General features: G+C 38.4%; 1 protein-coding gene across 2 annotated transcripts in view; it reads left to right on the top strand.

Moving 5' to 3' along the window:
- INO80 (INO80 complex ATPase subunit) overlaps positions 1 to 17,006 on the top strand; it is a 64,927-nt gene that overhangs the window by 32,365 nt on the left and 15,556 nt on the right. For both annotated transcript variants that reach the window (XM_066188061.1, XM_066188060.1), the window contains exons 25-27: positions 4,972 to 5,112; positions 10,708 to 10,933; positions 16,223 to 16,350. In XM_066188061.1, coding sequence (XP_066044158.1) covers positions 4,972 to 5,112; positions 10,708 to 10,933; positions 16,223 to 16,350 — 495 coding nt within the window. The remainder of the gene's footprint in view (positions 1 to 4,971; positions 5,113 to 10,707; positions 10,934 to 16,222; positions 16,351 to 17,006) is intronic.

The raw sequence follows: 17,006 nt of genomic DNA, 5'->3' as shown, positions 1-17,006 counted from the left end.
AGGGACAGACCGTATATGTAAGCTTAAGAGTTTTTTTGTATTTTTTTTTTTTACTTGCAAAATGCTCATTTTCTGGCTGAAACTACTCTTTTTTTGCCAAATTCAATACATTGTTGCAGCAGCTGCAGTAAACAGAGACCAGCAATGTTTTATAGTCGTTGGACAAGCATTTCCAGTGATATATTTCTACTCTGAAGTTTGCTTCTGCTGCTGTCTGGTAGATCCAGATGTATTCAAATTATTGTGTAATGCAAGATCATTTTTGTTAATCTTTGGCCTAGGATATGTGTGAAGATTTTGCCTTTTTGTGACTAAATTGCAGTTGATTTCCTGAGTTAGATTAAGGCTCCATTGATGGAGTTCACTGGGAAATAAGTTCACAAAAGTGCTAGCGTGGAGTCAGGAAAGCATCTAGGGCAGTTAGCAGATATGCAGTAAAAAAATTCTTTTCTGAAACAGTGAGATCGTGTCAGATTTCTCAAGGGAATATTGCTTCTGCTCATGAGTCTGGAAGGGGAAAGGAGATAGCCAGAATTCAATTGAATATTGTGTAGAGGAAGTTGAAATTGAAGACACATAAGCAGTAGGAAACCAACCTTGGACTTGGTGTCATGTTTTGCAGCGTTAACAGCGAAGCCAACAGAATGAGGCCTCCTAGTTATCAGACAAAGCGCCAGCCAAGTGAATGTGTGCCTGTTAACTCTGGCTGTGCTGGTATTTCAATAGTCTGTGTTTCCATGTCTAGCTTGATAAAATCTCAATGCTATATGAATTTGCTTTCAGTTCGTCTTTTTTGTGATTACAGTCAGCTGTTTCTGTAGTTCCTGCAGTGCTTATCTCTGAGATCGTAGTGTAGCTCTGTCCTCTTGTTAGTATGGTTAAGGGCAATTTGTATGGTGTCGTGAGTGTGGCAGTAAAGAAGATGGTATCAGAAGTTGTGTGCTTTTAGAGAAGGTAGCATTCGTTTTTATGTATGTAGAACGATGATCTAAGTTTTTACATGGCCCTTGGTTTGATGTGTATGAATATCAAAATGAAAATCATTAAATTTTCTGAAGGAAAATTATAGATTTATAGATTTTAAATATAAGATGTGGAATATGCATGTGTAGGTTTTAATACTAATGATTAAATGTAAAGCATTTGGATAGGCTACAGACCCACTTATACCACAGTCTAGCAATATTTAAAAATGAATTTGGTTTCTCCAAATAATTTCTATTCTTTGAGGATGTCAGTGGCTGTGTCCCAGGGGTTCCCAGGGCTGTTGACTGTGTGTAACTAATGACTGTTGCAACTAATACATTCAATAAAGAAAAAAGCCAGCTGAGGAGCAGAGTTCATCAGTATGTGCAATACAGTGCATTTGTGATAACCCCAGTAAATCTAAAGGAAGACTAGCCCTGTAGTTATGACAGATACTTTAAAGCTGTTTTCTAACCTGCCTATTAGAGAAATTACCACCTGAAGTCACTTTAAAATAAGCTATATTTACAGAATTTTGTTTGCAGAGCTTACATTTAAAAAACCTTAAAAAAAAAAAGGTAGTTAGGGAGTGCAAAACCTAAAGGAGAGTTGAAAAACAAACTGCCCTTTACATGCCTGTCTTTTAGCACTGCACATTATTGTGAATGAAAATGTACTAACTTTTTCTGTAGCCCAAACTGGAGGAGCTTTCAATGTAACATTCCCCAAGGTTTCCTCTTAGGCTTCATAAGATAGTAACGTGCAGGGAAGCGAGGAGGATGAGAAAAGAGGAAAAAGGAAATGGTAAAAATCTGGAAAGGCTTTTCTTAACTGCTCAGATCAGCATTTCCGATGTAAGAGACAAAGTACGAAAATACATCAGTAGAAAAAGAGACCCGTGTATTTTTAATGGCTATTTCTGAAACTGAAGTAACATCTGTCTAAAAATAGTATATGTTTCATCATGTAAATACAGGAATTGCTTGCAGAGTGTGAGGTCTCTTCATTGCCCCTGCTCAGCGCCTCCACACAATATATATTAATTTGTATGCTTTGAATAATATAAAATCTGATCTGTTTACATGAACCCTTCTCTCCTTTCCTCTGCTAATTTTATTTCTACTAAAAATTTCAGGATTGTTAATGAGCTTAAGATTCTGGTAGCAATCACCCATATTTATGTGCAGCTCTATTTGCAGTATAGGAGAGTCTCTTTCAAGACTTATTTTGGATTGCTTAGTTGTAGTAGAGGTGTACATTCATGGGTTTTAACAATCTTCCTCTTTGGTTTTTGGCTTTGTTGTACTGAAGTATGTGAGCCATTTCAGAGCTGTGTCTGTCTTCAGTTCTGTAACTTTACCCAATCTTTTCCATGTATGTGGTTGATGGGAAGCTGATGGGTTGATGGGTTTTCACTGTCCCTGTTATATCTGGTGACTGCACCATTCATGAATACTTAACAGCTGCATATGTCAGAATTCAGAGGGTTGTTTCTTATGTGACCTGCTCATAGTTTGTACACAGGAATCTACCACTCAAAGCTAGATTAATGTCCACGTACAAATATTTTTCTCTTATTTTGGATACCTTCTTGAAGCTTTATTTATGTTTCCTCCTAGGTACTTCAGTTGCCCTAAAGTCATCTTGAATGGGTCTTTGATACTGTTTTCCCAAAGAGAATTAAGTAACAAACTTGCATAGGTTTGGAATTACAGTTTGTTAACTTCCTCTCTCTCCATTTCTTGTATTCTGACTTCCCAGGAAATAATTACCAAATCTCTCTATTGACCAGGGCCATACTCAGTATGTCAGTGCTTGCTGTCATAAGACTTACTGGAAAGCTCTTGTGACTGCCTGCAATAAAATTCTTCATAAAATCGGCTGTGCTCCCAGTGTGGGGTGGGGAGGAGAGAGGCTTTGAGCTAAAGCAGTTGTTCACTCTTCCTCCTCCTTTCTTTACTCTCAGCTGCAGAACCCCGCATATGCTGGTGCAGGCATACCCCAACACATCCTTGTATGAGCCAACTGTAGAAAACCTTGTATTTTCATGGCTGTTGAACTTCTTGTTTGATCAGATGTGTAGCAAAACAGGCTTCTGGAGAGGAGACAAAACTAGCACAGGAAGTGGCACAAATAGATATCATGGGAAAGGACTCACCATTTTCAGCAGCAGTGTTGGTGCTCTGTTGCTACTGTTTCTGGTTCTCAGATGAGCAAGCCAGCATTCACATCCATTGTCCACAGGCATGTATTCCCAGCTCTGTGATTGCCACACTGCTGTTTCAGCACATGGCCTGTTTTACCAGGTGATGAAGCATGTCATTAAACTCACTTGAAGCAGAGAGGCAAGGGTTTGTTTTCATCTTGATCAGCATCTTAATGTAATACAGACAGCTAGGCCAACAAGGAGGGGCTCTGTGGAGGCTGGAGTAAACATGTAAAGCAGTTGTTGCTTAAGCCAATGTTACTGATTAAGAATTGTCAGCTGAGTAAGAGCCTGTTTTTGGAATCACTTCACATTATCCAGTGTGGGCCAAGCTTTGACCTGTGCTTTTTATCTCTGCTGAGTGTCAGTGAAAGACTGTTGTCAGCTTTTGGCTCTCACCTTCTATATATAGAGGAGGAAATGTTCAGAGTATGAACTTCATTTTTGCCAGCTCCAGCCCATGAGTCCCACTAGCAGCAGCTGAAAGATGTGCTTGGGGGCTAGTGTTGAGTGCAGGTAGTTCTGGCATGTATGTACAGTCAAACTGTTTTCATCTCTTGTTAAGGTTCCAAGTGATGTGTGCTTGCCATCTACATCTTGCCCAGTGAATGGAAATAAAAGGGCCCAGGATGCATGATCCATAATAGACTCCTACTGTGGGTGTTTTCTAGCATTTTTTGACATACATAGAAATGCATATATCGAGGGTATGACGTGCTATACAGGATGTCTGCTTCTATCATATATCTGTATGTTTACAACTTCAGATACTGGCATTTCATAAAATTGGGAGACTCTGTAAATTGGAAGTAGCATGCCATTAATTTTGGTACATTAGGAACCGGGGCAGAAAAATAGCAAAACTTGAGATCCTGTTTACCGTTTACTTAAGTGAACTTAAGTGCTGGAACTGCCAGAAGGGCACATCCTATGGTCCTATGGCAGCGAGAGGCATACCTCTTAATGCTTCTAAAAACCTATTGATCTCTATGAATGTAGAAGAGTCAGAAAACAAAAGCCAAGTGGCAGAAATGTCTTAGTCCATAAGCAGTTTATTTCATTGTTTGATGCAGATATTTACAAAAAAAGGAACTATAGCTGATTTAAGCAAAGAAAATTTAATTCTTTGATATTTTTTCTGTGTAGAGCTGAGATCTTCAAAGAGCTTTCCTTTCTTTAAACTGTACTGTCATCTGAATGTCCCCACTTCTGGGTCACTGTATCTTTGTGTATCAAAAGGACATTTTGGCAAATTCCAGGTTTTAAACATGGGTTTGTTCATATATGTAACCCTGCTAGCACTTCTAAAATCTTCAGGATAAAATTTAGAACCCTTTTGCACAGGAAGGAAGGAAGATTGGAAAAAATGCAAGTCTACAGCCTTATTTCAATTTTGAATCTTTTTCTCTCTGCAAAATTTCATTTTAATTCAGACAGATAAATGAGTAGCTAGAAAACACCCCGAAGGTCAGACCTACTAGAATATTCCTGGACTTCCTCTATTAGAAAAGCTTAGGTCAAAAGGTTCAAAGGCAGAAAAACTTGTTTCTGGTTCCAGCTGAGCATCAAGACAAGTATTGATATGATCTATTCTGATTGTAAATGTTTCCAGATTTGAATGTTCTGATAATTATGCAAAGATTCTTCACATATTTATTGCAGAAGATGTGTAGAGTTTTCCTTACTTGAATAGAAATACATACGGATTGTGTTTTATCTACCTCATGGGTGCATACAAGATTTGAGAGGAGTATTTCTCCAAAGACCTAGTAACTTCCTAATTCTAATTTTGTTTTCAGAACCTTGTGTTCAGCAGCCACTGTAAAGCAGTTACTGGCTATTCAGACCATGTCATATACAGAAGGAGATCAGCTACCTCATGTGTACGATGCTGCCAGGTGACTGAGCTGCCGTCCTTCCTGTGCATAGCCAGTCCACGGGTAAGTCCAAGTTAAGTTGTAAATTATGTATTTTCTATTGTGTTTTAAACCTTGGTAGAATTGTGTCACAGAAACACAATGATATATGACTTTTTTTTGGTTGGGTAAAACTATTGTGAGGATATCCTTTTTCTACGGTATTCAATAGTGGGTTTTTCATAGGGGAAGTGACTGTAATGTGTACTGAGGGGAAAAGGAAAATTGTAAGATGCACCCGGTGGTAGTTATTCTGACATTTCACTTTCTCTCCTAATACCTAAAGCAATTATAGAAGAGATATTAAAGTAAATTATTAATTGATAATCCAAGGGAGAGATTTAGGTATAATATGAACAGAATGAGGTGATTGTTTCGTCAACTCTGATGATAAAAGAGGACTGGGAAGCAAGGCTTTTTTGAAAAGGATGTTTGTTTCCTCTCGCATGCTCCAGAGAGGAAACACCAAATTGCAGTATATAAGGATTACTCAAGTTGGCATTTTCAAGGTCTTTTGGATGTTAATTGCTACTGCATTGGGTTGTCAATCATCTATTAAATGAATTTTGAAATTAATTTAGTTGAAGTGTCCTGGGCTGGCACAAGGGTCCTTCATTAGGTCTATGGCTATTGCATTCCATGTTGTTGGATCTTGACAAAAGTGGACAACATACAATTTTATCATCAGACCATCCAGATATTATAGTCTTTAGTCACTGTTGAAGCTATTGCTGTAGGCCTCATCAAATGATGTGCAATTATACTTATGCATCTGGTGAGGGGTGGATGGCAAGCAGGATCTCTCAAATACAAGCTCATTACCTACCTGCTGCTGCTCAGGCTGAATTTATCTGTGCCAGCAGCTCTAGGGGCTGGGAATCCAGCTGAACTGCTCAAAGTCAAGTCACCTCCCCGTTACAATGTACTGCCTTGTTGGAGAACAAGAGGCTATTCTGAGAGTAAATTGTGGCAACCACTTTGCCTTCAGATTCCTTTGATTTGTCCCTCTTTGTACCTAAATTTCTCATGCATGAGGAGTATGTTGAATTGCTCATCTACAGCAGAAAGGGTGGAGAGGGGCTTAGAAGGCTACAAATGAAGGAAAAGGTGAGAAGAAATCGTATCTGACATTTATTCTGGTGAATAAAAGTTACTTGTTTTGGTTTGGCTGGTGGATAAAAACGATTAAGTGTAGACATGGCTTTTTGTTTCTAGGAGTACAAAGACTTAATTTTATGCTTGTTAGAAAATTTTGGCAGGAGTGTAGAAGACCTGAAAGAGCAGAAAGAGCACATATGTTCCCAGAAACTATAGCCGCCTGTTGTTTGACTGTAGGTAGAATCTGAGGACAGTAGGGAGAAGGAATTCTGCTGACCTGAGATATTCTAGAATACATGGTTTTATTGCAAGGGTCGTGGGTAAAAAGGGCCTTGCCTTCAGCCACCAGCCTCGGCTGAAGGGGAGTCCCAAAGAGAGGGAGAAGGAACAAGGGGGTAAGAGTTAAGAGAGAATGGAGCAAGGGAGCAAGGTGGCGGGGGTCAGAGAGCAGGGGGAAGAGGTAAGAGAGCAAGAGAGCAGGGAATAGAGAGCGAGTTCCTCTTTACAATGCATTGTATCTCCTTTTGTGATGAGTATTCTAATTTACAGTGACCAACCAATACAAGACACAAAGTCCTATAGAATCTACGTATAGCCTGTAAGAACTACTACATTACCATACTATGTTATATTTTAAACTCTAAAAACTACTCTTTAGACTTTTCTGTTTTGCTACATTGACCTTTGGTTTCTTAGCCAGCAGAAAGGTATCGTTCTATCAAAAGGGATTCTGTCTCAGCTGGCTAGGCTATTGTTTTCAGGTTATATAGTAACTAAGACTCAGTATCCTACAACTCAAAGTAAGCTTCCATTTCTATTTCGATTATAGGTTTCATATTTTCAGAATCTTTTGCTAAGCAATCATATTTATAAGGTTTCCCTGATTCATCTTCCCCAACTTTTGACCTGTGATGAATTTTGGGAAGTTAATGGATCAAATGATAGAAATAGGAGCTTATGTTTATGTAGCAGCTGGGGGAAGGGTCAGTCTTCTTTCTGTGAAGGGAGTTTTCACGAGTACAGACATGTCTCAATCATTAAAAAAAGTAACTTGGAGGATGGATCTTGCATTGTCATTGAGAAGCTAATTAATTAAATTTTGTGTCATACTGTTCGGTTTAATTTTAATAGATTCCTTACACACTGGAATTTTGTGTGGAGCAATTTTGGTCATCTCGCAATGTCTGAAAGCTTAACTTTGCATGGAGATAAATGCAGGAAGCATGTTACGATTGCCTTAGCTAAAGTTGTTTAATTTAGGGTGGAAATGCATTCACACATCCCTATCATTGTATTTTTGATGTATTTCTGAACCATGACTCTTACTATCAATCAATTTGACAATAATATGTGTCAGAGGGTTTAGTTCTTAGGACTGCTCTACCTTTTGTTATGAGTAAAACCACAGAAACAAACCTGTGGGGGAAAAAATTGAAGAAAATGTGCCATGACAAAAGAAAGAGGAGAGTGAACAAACTTCAGTGAAAGATTTTTTTTTTGTCTGTTTCAGAAAGGTGTTTTCTCTTGTAAGGTCACGTAAAAGATACAGGGCTCTGCCCTAGAAATATGTGCCTGCATTCTAAAAGAAAAGGAACTGATGGTAAAGATAATCTTAGGTCCCTCAGGGGTCAGTCAGTTTTGCATGGGATATATGGGAAGGTTAGTTCTTTTTAACATAGAAGTAGCACTGAGGCACGCAGAGTTTGTCTGAAGATTGTTTTCTACTAGCTCTTCCTTAGGTTGACGTGTTACTGAAACATGGCTTGTAGAATCTTCTGACTTTGTCTTGTAAAAATCCTGGTGTACAAATCTGTGTATTTTTTTCAGTAGATAAGATATGCTTATGTGTCAGAAGTTAATCTGCTCTGTTTTTTGTGTAGTGGCTGCCTGTCCTAGGGGTGGAAAATCTAGGTCCTGGAAAGCAGTATGGCAAGTTGTCTGTGCTTGAAAAGAGTATTTGTTCCAGTCTGTTCAGTGTAAAAATACGAACTGAAATGTGATGGTGAATAGCGTCTCTTAAACAACCTAAATCTGTACCATCATTTGTGGTTTATAGCAGTGTTCAGGTGATAGAACTTGCTTGCATTTTGAATTTTTTATATTTTGAAAGAGGTTTTGCCCTTTCTTGCAAAGGTCAAATATATGCTTTGACTGCAGGTGGCAGTACAGGATAGCAGCAACTCGAAGAATATGTTTTAGGTAGTGGAAATGTGTTCAAAGTCTTAACACCGCCCCTTTCACTTTGCAGTTTTTTGTGTGGCTGTGTGTAAGACCCATAGTCACGTTTTAAAATAGCTCTTGGCATCTTGAAAAGCAATGATTTTACCATTATTTCAAAGACTATGTGTGCTTTTTTTGTTGTGGGTTTTTTGTTTGTTTGTTTGTTTGTTTTTGGTGTTTGGGTGGTTTTTGTGTGGTTTTTTATTATTATTTTTATTACATACTACAGCTGTGCTCATTAATCTGTTTAAACAATTGTTTGGCCCTTGTAAAAAGAAGTCTCTATGAGATTAATTTATTCCTATGACAACAGCTCCTGTAAAACTGAAATGGGCTACAGTTCCAACTAGGAAACCTTGCTTAATACCTGTTACTTTGAGTTAGCTGACAAATGTTCAGAGAGGTACAGCCAACATCTAAGATAGCAGGCAGTCTTCAGGTATGGGTTGTTCTCTTTACCGTACAGTTCTAAAGTGCCGTGTTTAAAACTGGTGATAATTAAACTATCCATTGCTTATCATTTAGATAAGCTGTTAAAATATTTTCATTTGCATGATACAATGTTGCATGTATTATTCTCAATATGTAGCAGTTTCATTGCACCGGAGTAAGCTGGAACAAGAATTTGAACCTTCTTCAAATACAGAAGCTTTTTATCCACAATACAAAGGTGGTTCTTCTGTTGTGTTTAATGTTTCAGATGTCCCATTATTACCCTAATTCCCACTCCGTTTCAGTTCTGCAGGAAGTCCACTGCTTACTGTTCACCATGAAAACCTATAGACTCCTGTGCTGTTTCTTCCTATACTGCCCCACTTCTCTCTTTTAAATGTGAAAACTCTCACAAGCTTGATTTTCTCTCAGTTTGTTCATTTGTTACATTGCTTTTCATAGTCCTGGAGGGAATGTCATTTTGCACACTGTTAGGATTCATGACAGTGGTTTTAACTTACATGACTGTACATGGGTTTTTGTTGTTTTTTTTTTTAATTGTACTTCTGAAATAAAAGCAACAACGAGTTCTAAATTAATGATAAATTTGCTTCTTACATTGGTGAAGAAATTGTCATGGCATTTCAAATTTTACTAGCCCATACTGTAAGGTTGTCTTAATAGTAGAATCTATTTCCATTTCTATGTGAGTTTATAACACATCATTAAGTCTTTAGATAGTATGTAAAAGCTTCGACTAGCTTTTGTAAACTTGGTTATGAACAGTTTTTGTAAACACCCTAGGATATTTTCCCAAAACAGACTTGCATTCAAAAAAGGTAGTAAGAAGTTGGTAATCTGCTTTTTTTTAATTATTATTCTTGTACTAGACAGTGAATTATTTTGCATTTATATTTGCGTCGAAGTTTTGTAATTGTGTTTATGTTGGATCATGGTATTTAACTCTTGGTGAAGTATCTGAAGTTAAATCCAGCAGAGCAGTCTGTCCTGCTGCATACTATGGCTCAGTTTCACTTTTGGTTGTTGTCCTTTAACGTGGTAAGGGAGAGGTAAGAGAAAGCTGCAGATTTGACGAAATCCAGCCTTGTCTGCTGGAACAGAGTTTTTCTTTAGCACCTTGCAGCCATTGGCATTCAGCTGTTTGGCTCATGTGCATCTTCCACTCTGTACAGATTTGGGTGGATGGGGCAGAAAAGGGGGAGTTAAATTGATGGAGCTGTTCCAGAACAGCTCACATGGCATGAAATCACACTTCCCATGTTTGCAACACTGGTGTGTCCAGCTAGGTTATATATACTGAAGCAGGTAATAGGGCATAGGATTCATAGAATGCCACAAGAAAAAGAGCACTGATTCTGTGGCCCATTTGGTTCAAAGCAGCTACAAAGCCAAAGGAATATGCTGTTCCTTTTTTGTCCCTTTCTAATTTATGAATCTCCTTAATTTTGAATTATCACATGAATTTCTGCTAAGGACATTTCTGCTAATGAAATAAATACTTGATTGTGAAGAGTGGAACTAAAAATAAATAAATCTTGGCAAAAGGAGAGGTAGAGCAAGGATATTACTCTTCTTGCTTTGCTATCAGTTGTGTAGCAGTTGGCACAAGGCATAGTTTATCAAAAGGCAGGTTTTCTGTGCCTGGTTGTTCATATGGTGTTTTTTGTGGTCTGGAGAGATGTTGCATTTTTGCTTGGTTCAAGACCAACCAAAGATTGTTTTCTGTTTCAACATTTCACAATGACTTGACTTTTAAAATTTGATCCTGTGGTAGGGTACTTGAACTGGGGATTTGGGAACAGGGAGAAATGTGAACAAGAATATTGATTATTGTTATTTTACTTGTAGGTAACAGCTGTGCCACTGGAGTTCTACTGCAATGACCGAAGTGCAGAATACGAGCGCAGGGCACTAAGGGAAGGAGGAAGTCTTGAAGCAAAGCAGTGTGTAGTCCATGGATCCCCTGAGCTAGCAGCTGACTGGCTGAAGCAGTGCTCCCAGTTCTTCCCAGAGCATCCAGGAGGGCTGTTAGGGATCAGGCCTCAGAACGGCTGGTCTTTTATCAGGATACCAGGTGAGTTTGGAGGTTGTAGTGGAATGGAGATGAGATAAATAAGGACATCTCTTATTTGGTGGTAATTTATGCTTGATTGTGGTCTTTTTGAAGGATTGGGGATGGTTGTGTGTTTTTCCTTCTGAGTGAAAGTTAACCCTGTATCTTAAAATATACCGTGATTTTGCATCCTCTGGTTTAAGTAAAACTTCGATGGATACAAAAAAAATCTAATATGGGTTTTTCTAATACTTACAAACCTCTCTTTGCATGTCAGTCCTCCAAATGACTGTAAAGAGATAGACTTGATTACTAGAGCACAGTCTACTCTCACAACCAAATACTGTTTTGAGGCTGGAGATAGGAAGATTGTTCGAAGAGTTAGAGACATACCTTGCCTCCTAAGGTGTTGGATGAGGTTCATATTGTTCTAAGAGACCTTTTATTGTTCTACCTAGTGAAAACGTTAAAATTGCTTGTAGCAGTCTACCATGAGAAGGATGGGTTTGAGGACCAAGTTCAGAGGAACTTGGCCTGGAAAATAAGGCATGAGGGATTTACTGAATTTTGATTGAGATAAAGAAGACTTATTCATATTTCCTTGTAAAGTGGGAAAAAGCTACAGTGTACCAGTAAAATAAATGTACTTAATATTTTTTTGGAATTAGACTAAAGTAATCCAAGATCTCACAGGGTTTGGTTGCCAGTACTGCAGTGACTTTCATGGGCCAGACATACTCTAGCTGTCAGAAGATGGTCCTGAGCAGCAAGCAGAATTCTGCAGAAAGTACTAGAGATCTGATAGATAGCCAAGAGGAAAAACAGCTTACACTGCCAGATGCAAAGTTATTCCCAGACCCTTTTGGGTCAAGGATGTTTGGCGGGGGAAGTTAGTACAGTGAAGGGAAAATGGCCTTTTGCTTGCTACAGTCTGGTTTAAGAAGGGACCCTTCTTAAGTGTTTGGAGTCGTTTGGAGTCATTTGAAGCACATGCACATTTTTACCTAAGTAATAGAGAAACCATTTTTCATGGGCTTGCACTGGTTTAATACTCAGTCAGGGTTTATGATTTTATCATTTCTTCTGGAATTCTCTTAATTGTTTGCCAGTTTTTTGGAAAAAGAAAATGAGTGTCTGTAGCAAAAAAGTGGAACGTATTGAAGAGATAAATTAAGATAGAGGACATGGTTAGAGAAATGCAGAAAAATAGCCAATGCGAAAAAGAGACAGGGCTGCATTCTCTTGAAAGACTTCCATTTTAAGTTGTGGCCTTTGTTACCAGCAAAAAAATTTTAGAGAAATAAAGGTAGGGTGCAAGAAGCTTTCAGGAGTGGTGCTCCATAAAGAATAGGTGCAAGGTTAGGCAAATTGTTGTCAAAGTACAACAGAATTTGGTCGAGAAGGAGGTTGGGATGAGTGTCTTACATAAGGCTGGCTTAATTTAAGAAGTGTAGGACCTAGAAGTGGGGTAAAAAAGTAGTTTTGTACAGCTGTGTTTTAATTAAGTGGAAAGTAGTGTTTAAACCTAAACTTGCTCTAAGAGGAGAGGGCACACACCACAACGGGACTGCTGTGTTCATAGGTGCAGAAACAGGCACAGTGCCTAACAGAAAGTGAGTGATGTGCTGAAGGAGCCATTTGCAAGGCTAAAGTCTAGCAAATGTCAAATAGAACGGTTACTGTGAAGGTCTGTGGCAAAATAGGTGACAAGAAGAAAAGGGGGACACCTCTCTCTCTCTCTTAAACCCTGATCTTTCCTCTCCCAGACTCGGTGTTCCCAGTACCCTGGCAGCAGGCTCAGTTGTGATCACTGTGGGAATCTCTTGAGGTTTTTCCTGTTCTTTGAAAGAAAAATGGTCCTGGATTAAATGGCAGGAAGTGTCTGAGTCCTTTTAGTATCGATAAAAAGCACCGGCCTCACTGGCTGTTTACTGTGAGAGCCAGCTAGCTCCTCACTGACCCCATTGTGCAACAGGAGGGGAACCAGGGGTGTCAACTGGAACCCAGGCTTTATCTCTCTTTCCTCTGCTTTTGCATGTCCAGAGGCACTTTTTCTCATTCTCCAGAGAGCTCTGAGCCCAGCTACAGTCATCAGCCAGAGCTCCTGACAAAGGTTATTCTGAGTCATAATAATTTGTAACTATTCTTCCCAGGCCCACTGTATCCCCTTGTAGATAATTTATGTCCATATCCTAGCATGGCTGGAGGCAGTTGGGTTTGGTTTTTTTTCAAACTGAAAGCCATTTGGTCTGGTTCATTTTTCTTGTTTATTTTGTGCTGTGCTGAAGAACCCAAAAATTGCGTCCCAGGGAGAGCTCTTTGACAATGCAGTAGAGGACCTCTATCTCCTGACTGACTTAAAGTTTTAAAAGTTCCTTTTAAACAAACAACAGCAACAGCAAGAACCCCACAACAAAAAACACCAAAGAATTTGTCATTTGAAGTTGTTGCTGATCATTAAAAGTAAAAACATGTAGAACTCCAAATTTGGGAAATCCCCTTTAAAAAAATAATAGTTTGTCTTTACCTTCTCCTACATAAGAGAAAATTAGAAATAAAAGTGAGATAAACTAGAGGTGGAAGATACAGGGGGTTTTCTCTTTTGAATAATTTTGGTGTTTTCTGAAGGTGGCATGAGTAAAGTACATTTTCTGTTACCATTTTCCAGAATTTGTTGTTTGAAGCACTAGATGGCAGGCTTTCAGCATGGAAAAATACTTGATCTTGGAAAACACAATGGCATCAGGATATCATGCCTAAAGGTGCCTGGTTAAGGACGAATGATTTTCTCTTCCAGAGATGATAAATCTCTTTTTTGTTAGTACTGTTTTGCTCTCCTAAAAAAACCTGAAAAACTTTCTCACCAGTGCAGTCTGTACTGCTGCTAAAATATTGGATGACTTATGAACTGTTAACGAGTTGCTAACTTTTCAGATCATCTGCAAATAAATTCTTTACTTGTAATTTGCATTTCATTGCAATTTAAAAATAGTAACTTACACAATGGAGACTTCAGGAGCCAGCAGCAAAGGACATGCATCATTTCCAGTTAGCAAAGCTTAATTCTACTTATTCATGCCTTTATGAAAAAAACAGTAGCATTTTGCTTTTGGAAACTTGCTAATATGTTAATCTGATCCTGTCAACACTGACTTTTGAACAGACCCTGTTGGGTCTGAGTTTTATTCCAGTTAGATAGCTTTTGGTTAATAATCATGCTAGTTTGTCACGTATAGCTAGACTTTTCATGTAGCTTCACTCAATATAATTTGTTCTGAAAAACATTAGAATGAAAGCAGAATCTCATGGCTGTATTTATAATTAAAGGAAATAACATTTTGTATAAAGAGTAAACACTGCTGTTGTACAGAGGTTTTGGCTTCCATGGGTATATTTTAAAACCAACTAGCTATAAGTCATTTCAGTTTTGCTTAATTGCCTGAGTTGAAAATTTGCTTTTCCTTAGAAGAATGCATGAAGCTATTAATGATTTATATATAATTGAGACTGAATGCTGTTCTAGAGATGAGTGCATCATTATACATTATGTTGCACTTAGAACAAATGCCAGACTGATGTGTGGGCATGAGTTTTCCTTACATATTTCCTTGGCTCTCCAGTTAATGGATTCCCTAAGGTAGTTGCTAACAGTTCAAGCAATGATGTGGTACTTTCTCCGGGCAGAGCAAGATCATCGTTGCCAAAAGGAAAAGCAAAAGGGGGAGAAACAGTCACCATCTAGAAAGGCAGACAAGCAAGAAAGAGCAGACCTGTCTTGTCTTGGGTTGTCAGCTAGTGAATTACAGGTGCATGGCTTTAAAGTTACCATAGGAAAGAGCATTCACTGCGTTATAAATTAAAGCATTGATTTATGGAGCAAGTGGAATAGCTAATTATTTTAAACCATATGGAAACTCACGATTTTTTGAATTTCAGAAAGGAGATGGTTGCTTGCGTTTTCTGATGTTCTGATATGGATTCCAACATCAAGTCCATTATTTATATTTAAGCTAAAGATATTTTTGAAAGACTGCATTCCTTTTCTTAGCAAGCCTGTAGCTGTATTGCAGGAATTGCTTACTACTCTGCCACATCACTGCACACCTACCACATCACTTTGGTGCTCATGGACTGTGTTGCCTGCTGTGCTTCTAAGATCTGTTTAGGAGTGCTGTAACATGATCTGTACTCCTCTCTTCTACTAATATGAACCTGCTTTTGGTTATATTAAAATGCATGGTGGTCACATGAAAGAATTAATTTTGTGTATAACTTTTTTTTTTTTTTTAATTGGGATATTGGGTGAGACAGTTAACTGCCTTACAGAAAGCTGAATTTTCTTCATTCCAAGAGTTAATTCATTCTGTGAAGCAGGAAGTATGCAAAAGTGTTACCTGTTAGACATTAGAGAACATTCATTACTTGCTAGATATGTTGAAAATACTTGGGTTCAATACTAGCCTGCACCATCTGCAGTTGTCAGCTTTCCGTTTTGGCTGTAAACCTAAGACATCCAGAAGAATAGAGCATCATCAATGGCCTTTCCAACAGATAATTTTTTGGAAGAAAATTTCTCTTCATCCTCTTTCAACAGTAATGTATTGTTTACTGAAGTTTATGTACAGAATGTACAAACAGGAAGATCTCCTTCCTGAAAAATACTTCATGAGCAGTGCTGAAATAGAGAGGACATTAAGTATAAAATCTGAAGTGACTAAAAAGATTGCCATCTGGAAACATTTCTTAAACAAAACAAAAGAAAGAAAAAAAAATAAAAGGAGACGCCAGGGAAGAAGAAGGCAGTGCAGTAAGGGGATTGTTGCTTTACAGTGACTTAGACAACTGCTCTTCTTTTCTGGGACAGTGAAGGGTTTTTGATCTGCAGAGGATAAGTCTAAAGATCAGCAGCAGGTAGCAGCAAATGTGCAAAGGACAGCATTTTCATGTGTGAAGTGGAAAATATTTCTTCAAGTGTCAAGGCATACAGTGCTTGTTGATCTGGTCGGAATAAAACCTTAAATGAGGGATATGGCTGTCCAAAAAAAGGATTGAGCCCGTACTTGAGATCAGTCTGTAATGAGATTTTGCCAGGTGGAGCATGTACATATGCCCCTATCCCAGCAAACAAAAGTTTCTGTTACCATGTGATTTTAAGTATCTGCCAGAGGGGATGTTGCAGTTTATTCCATCACACCTCCTTATTTCAGAGATTATAATGCATTGAAGTGCTAGGAAAACTTAAAAGATAACTTGTTGCATGTATCTGGGTTTGCTTTATTAGTTACCTGCTTTTCTTCTATTTCTTTTTAGATAAAGAGAGTCTGATCACTGACAGTGGAAAACTTCATGCTCTTGATCTTCTGTTGACACGGCTGAAATCTCAAGGACACAGAGTTCTCATTTACTCTCAGATGACACGGATGATTGACTTACTGGAGGTAGGAGAGCTATAGCTGACAGAAGACAAATTAGGAAGATGGAGATTCAGCAACACTGTTTTGGAGAAAGTACAATAATTTGCATGCAGCAAACCTGACATAAAATTACTATACCAGAGATTACCCAGTTAATGCATTAATATGAGAGTAAAAGAACTGCCATACAAAGTTAGACCGAAGATGCAACCTAGTGTTCTACTGGTAGCAGTGTATAACAGGATATGGTATGGGGGAGGTGTACAAGAATAGTGGTGCTTCATCGTTACTCACTCAATTTCCAGCAGTTTGCAGTTCAAGGGGTTTCTGAACCAAGTATGCCTCCTATACTCAGTAGTCCAACATGGATTCTTCTTCCGTGAAGTTGTTCATTTGCATCTTGACACCTTTTTAAATGCTGGCATTTGCACTTCCCTGTGGCAAGAGGTTGCATGGCTTAATTATCCTCTTTGGCTAGTTTGACCTTCTTCCTTCTTTTTTCATTTGGTACCTGCATGCCCTTTTATTGGAAGGAAGGAGGAGAACAGTGGCAAATTTTACAGTGTTTATGTTGCTTGTAATTTCACAGGCTCTTACCATTTCCTTCTAATACCTGATTCCTCTGCAGAAGTTCTGTAAACATTAAGAGGTACTCTGGCATATGGGGTAGGAAAGAAGTA

This window comes from Chamaea fasciata, unplaced genomic scaffold, assembly GCF_029207755.1.
Source record: "Chamaea fasciata isolate MVZ Bird 193981 ecotype frontalis unplaced genomic scaffold, bChaFas1.0.hap1 SCAF_7, whole genome shotgun sequence".
NCBI classification, from domain to species: Eukaryota; Metazoa; Chordata; class Aves; order Passeriformes; family Sylviidae; genus Chamaea; species Chamaea fasciata.
This window is presented reverse-complemented; position numbering and strand designations above follow the sequence as displayed.